Source organism: Ptychodera flava, chromosome 20 (genome assembly GCF_041260155.1).
Source record: "Ptychodera flava strain L36383 chromosome 20, AS_Pfla_20210202, whole genome shotgun sequence".
NCBI classification, from domain to species: Eukaryota; Metazoa; Hemichordata; class Enteropneusta; family Ptychoderidae; genus Ptychodera; species Ptychodera flava.
In genome coordinates, this window is record NC_091947.1 from 32,060,663 (window position 1) to 32,075,176 (window position 14,514).

The following is a 14,514-nucleotide window of genomic DNA, read 5'->3' on the forward strand; positions in this document are numbered from 1 at the left end:
CAAGAGTTCTCATTTAAAAAGTGTGATGTGTGCTACAACTTAAATGCAACTCATCTTTAAGAGGTAAGACAGGAACAATGATTTGTGAAGTCTCATTTTTTGCCACTGTTACAAATTTTAGGATTAATTTTGAAGAGATCTCTTTGGTGAGTGTAGACTTGCCATCTCTAGAAACTGTAATGTGATTGCATTCTTCTGATATCTTTCAACAGTTTCACGAATGGTACCTTCTCTACACACATCTCACTTTAAAGCTTTTTTATCTATTATAACTTTCCTTTCATGGTAAAGCAGATTTTACTCTGAAAATATTAAAAAGACAGAAGTGTTTTGAACTGAAGTAAGATTTGTGAGTCAAATTACATTCAGTTCATCCTACCCAAGTGGTACTAAGTTTGTAGAGACCTCTTGAATCAGAGTATTTCAAGAATGTCTGATAAAACTGTTTACTGTAATCGTTTGGTCATTTATCAGTGAAAAAGTACCATGACTCCTAGTGATCTTTGTAACATGCCCTTGCATCACAGTACAAGATAGGATTTTATTAGCAGCCAATACAGGTCATGAGTTGAGGTGGAATATCTACAGTACATGTATAGATTATATACATATACAAATGTTTATATTCATTGATACATCTACTAAGTTAAGGTAGAACGCACCTCGGGGACAGATATTCGGACTCTAAAACTTTCACAATTCTTTTCTGATATACCACTTGTGGGGGTTCATTTTAAAGGGACAAAGTCACCCATTTTTCATTAATTTTGTTTGATATGATATACTACTTATATTGTTTGACATGTTGAAAGATTCTGAATGAATGATTGACTATCAATATGTTCAACCCCGGTTTCAGACACGATACATGAAACCATTGCAAAACTGAATTAATGGTCATGACCATTAATTCATTTTCGCGCTGGTTTCATTTAATTTGTCAAAACTGAGGTCGAATATATGTTTAGTCACTCATTCATTCAGTATCTTTCAACATGTCAAAAAATATAAATAGTATCTCGTATCAAATAAAATTAATGAAAAATGGGCAACTTTGTCCCTTTAATGCTCTTGTTGTAAGAAAACTTCTCACCAGCTTAGATTTTTGAAATTTGAAAGTTTTATTATCCTCCATAGAGCTAACACAGGGATAGCTGCCATTTTGAATTTTAAATATCGATAAATCTTGAGTTCTTTGTTTCTGTAGTACCAAAATTTGCACAGTGACCCCCGATTTTTATTCTTGATTTGGAAAGAGTATGATTGAAAGATTCCTTGAGGAAAGTTTGAGCGAAAGTATAAGTGTTCCACTTTGGAGGCGCATACTAGTACCTTAACTACCCAGTTTGCTCTCATGCTGCTCATTGACAATTGGAGAAAGGTCATTGTAACCTTTTGACCACAATTTTTTAAAGGTTACCAGATTATTTTAAAGTAAACATTCTAGAAAACGAAATCATGGGAGATTTTGCCAGTCAGGCAAAATTGGTATATTTTGAATTTAGGGGCCCTCAGGAGGAATCTTAGCCCTTTCATTGGATATGACTTCAGTTGCTCACTAGCTTCTTACACAGCTACCTGATTTGAATATTAGTATGTAGAGCATATTACACTCAACATTTGGCCACAAAACTGCAGATAACACTTAAAGATAACAGCTGTTACAAAGTTCAAGGCATATCTTCCACTAATAAGGTGACCTACACAACTTGTGAATAATGTGCAGGTTTGCCTCAATGGGTCCTGTACATGATGCAAGTACAGTCGCTGACTCCAAGTCGTTCACAGCTTTCAGACTTCTTTGAATACCTAAAAACAAATGAATTGGAAACTCAGAGGTTTTAAAGTCAGTAGCATGATTTACAGTGCCATTAAAAACCAAAGGAACTCATTAAAACAAATTTATCTGCAGACAATGACATCAGTGCCCATCAATATTCCACAATAGGTATGTTAGTACTCGTGGATTTACTAAAATGTGTCCAATGAAGCCTGTTGTGCAGTATGATGTAAAATCTTGAATTCAATCATTTTGATCCAGTCATTCAAGCAAAAGGAATGAGGCACCATCCCATCATATTTTTCTGATCACTTATAAACGATTTCAAATTGCTTTGTGGCCCTTCATGGTTGATAATAATTATGATACAGTCATTCTGAAATAGCAAACCATTACTGTGCCATGTCAAATATGTTATTCATCTCCTTCAGTTTTAAAGTAGAGCGTGCCTCTGGGACAGATTTCCAGACTCTCAAATTTCTCCTGTTCTCTTCTGATCTACCTCTCGTGGGGTTCATTTTAAAACTCTTTGAGTAAGAAAACCTATTGCTATAATCTTAGTTTTTCGAAATCGAAAATTTTATTTTCCCCTTTTGAGTTAACGCAGGGATGGCAGCCATTTAAAATATAAAATATCGGCGAGTGTATATTTGTTATTATAGTGCCAAACTTTGCACCGTAACCACTGAATTTTATTCTTTATTTACTTGGTAAGAGAATGGTTGAAAGTTTCGTTTAGGAAAGTTTGAGCAAAAGTTTGTCTTTCACTTTTGAGGTGCATACTACCTTAACACGGAAAGGTCGACTAGCATTTTATTTTATTCTATACTACTTAAATGTCAACCCGAAGTTTGCGTTATTGTAAAATTAACGAGCTTTACATTTTTAAACATTTCAAGTGAAGCTTGTACCACGACCGGCCCTAGATAAAGGGACCCTGCTTGTACCAGGGAGTAACATCTGCAGGATATTAAAACCGATCACGTAAGGGGTATAAGGCCGCGTTCATAATAACACCTCCTAGGGAAGAGGTACTGCAGACCACCTCTTTTGCAGAGTACTCGTAATAGCCTCCCTCTTTACCTCTACAAGACTGAATTACGTCGGAAGAATTATTGTCCTCTGGGTTTATCATGCCGATTCTTTCTATTTTTACGAAAACGACAATTGCAGCATTACAAGTAGTAATCGAATTTTAATGTCATGATCACAAACACACTCGTTAAATAAACACCACTTTTTATAGAGTTGATGAGATTATGAACGGTCGGAGCCCATAAAACATCCTTACAGAATTACCATGGTAGCAATTTAATATGAGCGTTTGTGGGCAAAACTGTTGAAATGTCTGAATAGTATGCGGTTACTAGGTCGGTGAAGATTGTTTTAATAGTAGGGAGCTCCGGCAGTCCATCCCTTCAAACTTTCATTGGTGATAAGTTTCCTATTTATATTTGTCGCAGACGTTATTGAAAACGTTCAATTAACATGGAGAACGTTGTCAGGTCACTCTTTTGCTCCCGACGTATTTCTACATCGTTCAAGTTCTTCCCTCGTTTGTCCACCACCCTCTTCAGCAATGAATGCAGCCTCACTTTGCCCGCCCTTTAATGAGTTTATCTTTGTGCTGACAGGTAAACCGATCACCACATTTTCAGACTTTGATTCTTTGAAGCTTCACGCGTTGTGCTGAATAAATACCAGGCGATATTACTTCCTGTACGTGCGTCTATAAGCAGAAATAGCACTGACTGAGATTGTGATATTACGTTTATTGACTTGGTGAAAACGAGGCTAATGATACGTGTGCATTTATCCGTAGTGAGAGAAGAACAATCAATTACCGAAGTGTGGTGTCAATCATTTTTAAAGGGGGGGGGGGGGGTATTGGACTTTTTGAGGAACGCAAACCCATATTAAACCTCAAACTTCACTCCCAATCCGTAGAGACCTTGAAGTGTCTTTCGGAGATAAAATTCGAAAGGTGATACTCGACTCATCCTAGATCGTTGATATTAATAGCAAATTGTGTCACCTTGTCAGGACCGACATGCATTGCTGTTGAAAGCTCAGAGACTCAAAAAAAGAAACATATTGGTATGAGCTGTTTAAGTAAATTCACTGAATATTTTGCTTTGACCTATCGGAGTACATCATTCGACTGACTATCTACTTGTAGTTGCCTTCATTGCAGTTTGAAGAGCTCCCAGCAGAACAATGAATTTAGAGTTGTTGAAGTGGGCGTTTGTTGTGTTTTGACCGGCCCGGGCTTGTGATTAGTCAAAACGATTTGATATCCGGGATTACACTATGTAGTTATACGGAGGTTTAGCTGCATGGTGGTTTTAAAGTATACGTGAAACATGCAGGTAAAAAAGAGACATCTACGGGTAGAACAATGAATCGTTTGGTGTTTTGTCAGTCAGTAGCATACAAAATGACATGTAGTCTACAATCAACATTTCCTGCATAAATTACAGGTTCTGTAAATGAAAAAAAGTACAAAACATTTCACACTACCGTAACTTATGTCAATCCACAGATTTATTTTATCATTACTCAAAGGTTGGATTTACAAGTTCCGGCTCAAAGGTACATTTTCACTCGTACCTGCTGCAGAAATTTAAAAAATGCGATGGCTTTCGTATTAGTTTCAGCAGATGCATATACAGGTCCGACGTCCGCAAGGTGAAGGACTGCGTTCGTGATCTTATGAATTGTACTTTGTACAGTAAAGAGATTCAATAATCAGATGATAGTTCCTTCAACTTGATCACCAGTTATTTCATCGTTTTTCACTCGAAGCTGTAAATTGTGATTCATAGAATTGGCATGATGTTTATCCATGCAGGTTAGCGAAAAGGCACCTCGTTAACATATACATCTCTAAATTTATAGAACGGGTGTACTTTTTAGCTATCATACAAAAACCTTCTCACACATGTCTATAATTGGAATGACCCTCTCTTGTTCGAAAGAAATCTAAAAACCGATGATCATAACAGAAGTCAAGGTCGTATATACCTATTGGAAGAAAAATATTTGAACGCACTCAATTCGAAAAATGACCCGATATCTAGCCGGACAGCTGTGTTATTCACTAACTTGCTGTAGAAGATATGCAAACTTATGTCTCAGAGTGTGTTAAGCATTTATCGATATTCTACCTTGGCAATATAGCCTACGTTGGTGCTTTTCTGTTAATGCACGATTTTTCTCAACATGTGTCGATGAAGTTGAGACATATCTGATTTGATAGAGACTGATGGGGTGACACGTACTCCGAGTCCGTCGCTAGGCGGTAATGTTCAAGTTGAAACAGGTGGTTGATTATCCATAGATCCACATGACCTTGTGGACTTCTACATGACTGTGTGTACATTTCTTGAACTATGAAGACTTTACCCGGGCCGGCCTGTACTGTAGAAAACCATTCGGTGGCAAAAATTAATCAGGCGATTTTAAATCTAGACGATGCCTCATGATATATCTTACATGATAAGGAAGACTGACTGCTTACTGGCTGGGCAATTTAGACCATAATGCACATGGTTAGCTCTATACTTGCTGTCCATAGCGTGCTCAATGGCACGATGCACTATATTTCAGTAAGACGGCATTAAATGTACGACTTTCTAGCGCCGCACTTTGCCTTCGTTCTTGAACGCGGTGATCGATAGCACAATTTTTGAAGTAAACCACATTTTGTTGCTGAAGACTCTTTGACTTTGCTAAAAGTGTTCGTCAACAGTCTTGTAAAATGCTATGTCTTTAGGAGAAAGTTCTGACTTACTCCAAGAACTGGACAACTGCAATTATGACTTTATTCAGGTGATAGTGATACATCAGGTGATGTCGACCCTCGTTCTAGTCATAGCCTCAATTGCGACGATAACCATCTTCTAATCATAACGTTTATTGCTGAAAGTAACTAAATTCAAGAAAGTGCAAATGAAATCCTTGTAATTTTTACGGCTTTGTTCTAAGTAGTCTTTAGTGCAGAATTGTACTAAGGAAATCAAAATACACTATAAATATTGTTCTGTCGTACTAGGAATCCATTGATGATGTAGTTTGGTGCTTACACAGTGGTGCTTACACTGTTTACTCCACTAGTTCCGAGGTGCAGAAAGATAACTCATCAGTTATTGATGTGTTTGTCCACAGCAGTCTACAAAGGCGAAGTCTTGTTCAAGCGCAAAGTCAGTTCAAATACTGCTGGTGTAAAGACATACAACAGGTGCATGTTCGTAACGGACACCTCTGTAGTAGGTTGGAAACGATGGAATATCTTAGTGTACCAGTACAAACAGAGAGAATGTACGCTTTGCAGCGTCTAGTGTGAACTTCAAAACGTTATAACTGAACGAGAAATGCTGTGTGAGATAACTGTTCAGGACTTTTTATCAAAGTAGACACATTTCGAAGTAACGCTGCTGACTCAATTGTTACTCATACTTCATGAGAGATCTCAATTTCATCGCCTCTTTGATTGCAAACACTCATTCACACCAATACATGAATTCAAAATTAAGTAGTGAAATCACAAAATTCTAGTTCTTCTGTTTTTAAATGTTTAATTTTTATTTTTGATGATGACTTATTTTCATATGCACACAGTATTGATCGCATATACATTGTACCGTGTAGGCCCTTTACAGAGCCAGTTGAGAAGCGCGTGACTAAGAACGATCAAGGAGGTTATTACAACTAGTTTCATAAAATAACAGTTTTCTTAACTTTCCTATTGATTTTGGTATTGTCAAGCAACTTGGCGAGAAGTGTCCCAGTTTGACAAAACACTGTTTCTGCTGGAGAACAAAAGATAAAATTGAAATCAGGGAAATAATTATGACCTCGAAAGGTCGGCAATGTCATCGTGATTTTTGACCAAGTCTCTCTGTATAAAATATCATTACAATCCATGTCCATAAATGAAGTCAGACCGAATTCACAGTCTTACGACATTTTATTTACCTCGTATCGTCGTTCTCTATGCATGGACCAGAACTTCGACAACGACAAACAAAACACGAGTGCGTGCATGTTCCAGTATGAAAGATAAACTACTACAAATACTAAATTGAAAAGTTCGGAATTCTCATGCCCGCCAGCGGGACATTCAATATAATCCCCTTAAGCAGAGCAACAAGCAGTGGATCGATCTTTCTACAATGTAAACCATCCAGTCGTGATCAGACATAAGAACCGCAGTTCCTGCACCACGGGATTGTGGTAGAACGGACGCTTTAACGGACCTAAATACGGATTAAACTTCTGTTTGACTTGTCCATTTTGAACCAGTATTACGGAGTAAACACTTACATTCCTCCAAGACTTTTCTCAATATCTTACATAAAAGTTATAACACTTTGGCGGTCGTTGATTCTATGTTAACACCAAAAGCGACGTTGAAAAATTAAAACACCGGGCTGTCAATCACCATCATATGTCATATAGAAAAACCATAAATAACTGCATTGACACTTATGATTGCATGAATTAGTTTATTGTGTGGTTAAAGCCATATTAAATGAATAGTTTGAAAAACCATACTTAGACAGTAATGTGGACAGACGAAGCGCGACACGAAGCCAATTGAACCGGGACTAACGTTAACACCAAGACCCACCGAGACATGAGGGAAGCGGATCTTTGGTGATGGCGTCTGTAATCGTGCCTGGGTAGAAATAAAGGATATATAATAACAATGAATTTGAGTCTTAATCAATCTCAACGAACACGTAAAATTGCAGTTACCTCTACGTGAAGCCGAGCTTAGTGTCCATGAGACGAGACGAGACGAGAAGAAACCATAGAAACGAGTTTGTTTTGACATGCGTGGAAAGAATTGAATTCTGCAACTGGTTCCCAGGTAATATTGAATATACTAACTTCAGGATTGTTACCTTATTATGTACCATCAGTGTCTTAGATTCGATTGGGAAATTTTCTCAACGCTCAACTTCGAAATAACAAGTCAAAAGCCTTATTTTCTTCCGAAAGACCGCTATTTGATGGAGATGACGCGTATATATTCTTCAAGTTGTAACAAAAAGTAAACTGCAAAGTTAAATTGCAAAACATGTTCGAAACCTGATGATCAATGGCTATAAGCAAAGTTTAACATTAAACATACAACCAGACAAAAACTTACAACTTGCGTAGCTATAGGAAAGATGCTCAGTCATGCTGGTGAAATGCAAAGTAGTAATAGCAAAGGAAACACGCCCTTCTTGCGGGCTAGAGCAACAGATTATCATGTTTCAGAAACAAGAGGGCTCCCTTGCGTGAGACAAGGGCTTGCCAATGACGGTTACGGTATGCGAACGATTTGATTAAAAGCAATTGCTGTGATAAAACGGCCGAGAAAGACTAATCAGATCTAAAATAAGCATATCCGTATACGGGTCAAATCAGACAGTGTCTTGGTCCAAAAAGTGCACATCGATACTGCTATGTTCAAGCTGGCACAACCCATCGGTTTCTAGTAGACTAACTAAAATCAATGCCAGTGTTCTCGTTTCGAAGAAAGCTTTATTGCTGCAATAAAATTAACAAATTACGCTTCAGACGTGTACATTTTGTCCCCCCCGGTCATGTCACATAAAAGTGATTCATAAATATACTGCAATCAGATTTCCTTCATAAATAAACTTATTGGAGGGTGTCGTCCGTCATACATATCTGAAAGAACAAGGTTTCTCTGCTTCTTAAATGGAGTACTTTTATCTGACTTTATTAATCTTTCTGAAAATTTGTGGCACAAACTATCAAATTGTACTGGACAGGAAAATTAAAAAAATGTTGAAGAATTTTCGAAACAAGGAAGTTAGTAAGTTAATAAAATGGAGTTATGTAAAGCTACTGCATGAGTAAAACTACACTGTAGGCGACTGGGAAAAAAATACTGATGAATGGTAAATGTACGCTTCTGACAAGATGTTGAAATTATTCATTATCATTTTGACCAAAAATAAAAACGACACTGAAACTGGTTCTTCTATGGCACTTTGAGTCGTTTGAAATGTCGTGATGAAAAAGTTCGCGTACCCTGAGGTGTTGTCACGGTCATTTTTTTTCTGGTAAAATAACTATGTGAAATTTTGTAATTATAACCTGGCGCGAAAATAAGTCTCGTTTCAGTGAATTCGTTCAGTTCCTTGGTTTACATATGTTGCAACGAGAGAAGCAAGTGTTTATCTTTAGATGACCAAACAGTGATACAAAGTCAAAACGAATACAACAGTTCACCTCAAGTGTACGTGTAATCTGACGTAACGATATTTACATTACTCTTATGAAATTCGCAATCTAAACGTATAAACTTGACAAAACCGTGAGTTCAATAAATAAAAGCAATTATTTTCTTGTGAAGAATACTCAGCTATGCATTGTATAAAGCAATGTCGTAATAACATGTACGGTTGCGAAGATACGTACTTATTGCGGTTAAAAAACGACAAAAATTTGAGCATCATAACTTAAGAGGTGACCACGTCACCAAAACTTGGAAGTGATGTTCGGGACAAAGTGCGTCGGGTCAGAATTCGTCATCTTCGTCGAACAGCGGAATCTTGGCCTCTTCAGACTCACCATGAACGCCGATTTCATTGTTTGTCTTTTCTGACAGATCTATAAACTCTCCATTCTTTTTCTGAATGTTGCACTGACGCTTCCACTTTCGGCCGAAGATGGCGTAGACTACACAGTAGTTGATAGTCACGAGTACCATGTCCACGAATATGTGCCAACAAAACAACATCGTTACGAACATGACGCCGCCTCCGCTACCGTCGGCGTCCCAGTGTTCGCCTGACACCGGCTTGTAAATGAGGAAAGCAATATTGAAAAGCCACGTGCCTTGTAGCATGGTGAACCCAACGCGAAGGAACGGAAGGAGGATTTCAGACGGGTTCCAGACCTCGGCAGTTGCCGCGACGACACATCCCAACGTCGCGATTATGTTCATCAAGTGGCAGGTGTTCTCGAAGCCGCCCTTTCCATGGCGATGATTCAGGAGAAGATGGGCCTCCACGCAGAATGCCAGTGCAAGGAAAAATCTCTCCAGCTTCTCCGCACGTTTCTCAAGACATTTCTGGCTGATGATGTCAACCAGGCCGGCTATTGCGAAGAAAGAGTACATAGTGAGATGTTGCCAGTTGTTAGGATTCTGGAGTTCGCCGTCTTTGAACATCCGTAGATTGTATATCACCGGAGGATGCAGAAACTCAGCAAAAGCAGCAGCAAGTCCATAAAATATTTTAATGAAAGCCTCCCATGGTACCCTTTTCACGAATCGTATAAAGCGACCATTGCTCGATGTTTTGGCCCCCTTTCCGTACTCCCGATATTGGTGTAGATAGGAATACTTGCTGCCCCAGAAGATTGCTATACTAATGAACGCCAAGCCAGGATGTATATGGCCTTCGAAAGAACCCATGGTGTGAAGATATCAGATGAGCCGTGCACAACGGAAAGGGTGACGTCTTGTATAGGGAAACCGCAGATACATACGATATAACAGTGGCCTCGTACAACGTGCGAATGAAAGACGGTGGTTTCAAGCGATTCATGTATGCCAATGACGAGTCATGGCTCTTGTCGGGCCAGGTCAACATAGCTCGTATGATAACAGTTAATTTGTTATAATTTAACCTCGACCATCTCAATGGTTGCAAATAAAGGCGTCTTTCGTTAACAGTGCACACTGATGAAAAATATAACTATCAAAAAGTCAGCGCATTTTCTTTGTTGTCGGACCGTTCGTCATATTTGACAAGGCTGCCATGATGTGTGAAATTTGATATGTGAAAAATAACCATAACTATTAATGTGACAACGTTTATTCTCTGTTTTAATTTATTACTTATAAAAGGCACCACACCCACTCGAAACGTGAAGTATAACTTGTACGGGAGTACAGGATAAATATGTTTATCAGATGTGGTATATGAATATAACAATTAACTGATAAAATAAGATCTTTGAGTAAGGCACAATATCTTTGCGTCAGTTTAAAGGGTCTGAATTCCCTCCCGTAAAAAAGGTTGCGTTCACGATAGACCTTTAGCTTTCTGATATCATCGGTGTCAGCCAGCATCAGACACTGTAACTGTATGAACAGTGATATGCTTATTTTGACAGTGTATGTTAGTATTTAGAATATTCATTCTTCCGTACGGCACTAACACCATACGATGTGCAATACCACGTCGAGTATAGCAAGGGGCCTTGGCGCATGCACAGTGGTACATTTGAAACCCGCAATTTCTTTCGGTTCTTACCGATGATCCATCTCTCATGTATACGTAGGTGTCACTTAGATTGGCCCACCAGCTGCTTGGCTTTTCTCGGGCGTACGCAGTATAGTTACTGGATGGCATGGGGTGTCCTGTGTGGTACGCGTGTACCACATTGGACACCCTTGTACCTGTCGCTGTACACTGGTCTCGTGTGGTGTGGACCACCGCGTTCACCTCTGGATCTATGCGACTGTCTGCCAAAGTACATATTGCTTCAATGTCATGATCACCTCACAATCAACGCGACATTCTGCTGTAGTTTATTCGTCCAATTTACTTTGTATTTGAGGGGTAAGTCCAGGTACGTATCAATGTACCGAGAGAAGAATGGAACCCAACCTGATCAATAAATAATATTGCAGTAAAGAGTATGAATCGTTGCGAGTCAAGCACAGAACATGATTTAATTTATGTAACTTACATACACCATGGAGGTAAAAAAATACCTCCATGCGCTCGCACGCACAAACACAAACATACTCTCACACACAGACACACACATCCATCCATACAAGTTACCCTACCGTACCTACCGTACCCTACCGTACCCTACCCTACCATACCAAACAAACACAATGCCATACCTATATCACTGTACCGCACTGTCATAGTACTATTACTGATAGACTCACTACGCATGTCTACACGTACATATTGTCACATACTAGATCGAACTAAAACAGTCAAAACTAAAGTTCTATACTTCTATCTATATGTCAATCCAAGTTTCTTCAATTCATGAGCAGATGGGGAGTCATAATGATGTTCTATTTCTTGCGCTAAAGTGAAGAAACACGCGTACGGCGACTTGGTTGAAAGCAGGGAGATCGATCGAATACGCTATTGCTACTGTTTACCAAAGCAGTTCTGCACCTTTGAATTGCACAGCAACTTCTTTCAGTCGTATCGGCGTACGTGCAAACCGTGTCGTTGCGATTGTTTACGGCCACACGAGTCATGAAACGTTTTTAAAACAGTTGTTAATGAACAACGATTAATGAAGTTTCGATGCCGGTGAAGTGAAAAATCATTCCAACTGTACGAACCGAAGCGACGACCTCTTAACCGTACCTCGATCGGTTGTTTTTGTGTATTAAAATGGTTCATATCGTAGCTATGACATCACTATGGTAAATACATGTACGAGTGATAAAATCGTTTTAATATTACTCAAAAGAATGTGGCCTCGTCATGGTTGTACCACGAAGTACGGACACACTAATACTGAATTTACAACAACAGAATAATACATAGAAGGAACAATTTCAACATTAGCCTTTTGTGTGTCAAAGTTGTCAATCAAAATTCTTAATGCGTCTTTCAGTTTAATCTAAGCAAAGTACCTGAGGACAGGGACCGTGATCTAAGAATGTTGAAGAGAAATAGTAGTCGGAACTGCGCCTGTGTGAGTTTCTTGTTTACAAACGAGAGTTTAAAGAATCGCATTATTTTAGTCAAATTTCGGGATTTTTATCACATTATTTGTATACCACCATATTCCTGAAATCGTAGAGAACCTGGAGCCCCAAAATCACGCCGTTCTTCGACCTATAGCGAGGACGGGGCAAAATAAGAAACAAGATCACAATCGTGCAAGTCGAAAAGATTTTACTACATAGAAGTAACGTTCACGATAACTAGATGCACCTCATCGTCATATAGCTGCAACGTTTCAATCATACGATGTAAATTATGACAGACATGTTTTAACTTTCATCAATCACCACCGTATCTTGGATATAGTGTTTACATTGGTCGTATGGGTCCCATACGACCTTTGAGCGCAGTTCCGACTACTGTTCCCTTTAATGTTGGCCTTGGAAGGTTATGTATGACTCTCTACTCAGCCGACCAGATATTTGGTAAAAGAAAAAGATGGTTACATTGGTAGTATTACCACTTTTATTACAGATCATACATCTAGGGCCATACAGTTTCTTCGGATTGCCTTTCAAGAAAGAACCGCGAACGCCATTCTATGAATTTTATAAGTTTTGGACTGGGGTACGACTGGCCCCAGTCGCTGGACTTTTCGGCAGCTGTTACTGGCTGGCCATTGTGTTCACCCCATGATATTTCAGCGGCCTGCACATCGCTTCAATTTCGCAATCACGTCACCACTAACGCGACAGTCTGTTGAATTTTATACCTTTAATTTTCTCTATTTTGATATATATGCCCAAAGACTTCGGACGTAAGTCTGGACTGGAATCTCTAAACCTGCATTTGGAGCTTACTCAATCATGGATAAGTGTTTTTTTGTACGTGGTAGAATGTATCTTCAACCGTGATATATGACGAATATAACACGGCTATGTTCACGGTAAGACCAATCAGATTGCAGTATTTGCGCCATCAATATACTGGTATGGTATAATTTGTAATTAACCGCTATAATTGGTAAGAAACCATTCTTGGTAATTTACAATATTGAATTAGATGAATCAAGTTCACGACCAATGTAAGGAAGATTACAGAAGTTGTTAGCAAGGCTTAGACAGGAGAGAATTGAGGCTGTACAATACGTAACACGTGACCATCACAAATTCCCCTGTCTAAAATGTCACCGCCCCCTTTTTCAACGCTAAAATACGGCCCTTACCCTAAATTGGAAAGTTTGAAATACGTACTTAATTTCGATGAATATGCTGATTTGATACACACCAGTACAAATATTACGAGACAAGCATTCATTTGATATATATAATGTGTTTATGAAACATATGAAACCACACACATCAAACTTACTTTGCTTACCACTGATGATGTGATTTCCAAGTTGTGCAAGTTGGAGCTAGCTTAACCTGCCAACTTAATGTAATAGTCTTAATCTTGTTGGCGGCTTTCATATGTTACAATTGTTTGGGTGTTTCCGTGGCTGAGCCTAGCGGTACACAAGTTTTCAGGTTTTCAGCCATAATGTAACGTAAATATAATGTGATATGGTTAGAGTGAAATTAATATCATTTTCAAAGTCAGTTGTGGAGAAGACAAACACAGGCAAATTTTTATGACAAATATTTTAGAGATTATATTATATGGTTAGACATATTATATGGTTATCTTATGGTCGGAACTTTCAGTGGTTTGTTGGTCAGACCGTTTGTGTTCATTTTTATCCTCGTACTTGATTTGTGCTTGAACGAGGATGTCTACCACAACATAACCATACTATCATCTCTATTTGATGAGCAATCTGACAGTGCTGTACAAAGTCAATGTTATAAAATGAGTTATGAGTAGAGTAACGTGCAATATAGTAGACGTGGTACTTTGAAATGTTGGAAGCTGACGCTCAGAGTAGGCCTATATGATATACGTGTACAAGAGCGATGTATAATTGTATGTATACAAGTAGCATTGTCATTTTTTATCTTTCTCTTTCCTTTATGAAATGAACCTGTAATTGGGCCAACTTGTTGGTTCATA

At 38.6% G+C, this 14,514-nt stretch overlaps 1 protein-coding gene across 1 annotated transcript; it reads right to left on the reverse strand.

The window, feature by feature from the left end:
* Window positions 1–9,029: 9,029 nt before the first annotated feature.
* LOC139120670 (transmembrane protein 45B-like) lies at window positions 9,030–10,563 on the reverse strand. Its single transcript, XM_070685197.1, has one exon. It carries the CDS (start codon window positions 10,221–10,223, stop codon window positions 9,324–9,326), a length of 900 nt encoding a protein of 299 aa, XP_070541298.1. The 5' UTR covers window positions 10,224–10,563; the 3' UTR covers window positions 9,030–9,323.
* Between the last annotated feature and the right edge of the window lie 3,951 nt (window positions 10,564–14,514).

What these genes read in the sequence shown, in the direction of transcription:
- LOC139120670 (XM_070685197.1), bottom strand. Translation starts at nt 10,223, where the DNA reads ATGGGTTCTTTCGAAGGCCATATACATCCTGGCTTGGCGTTCATTAGT.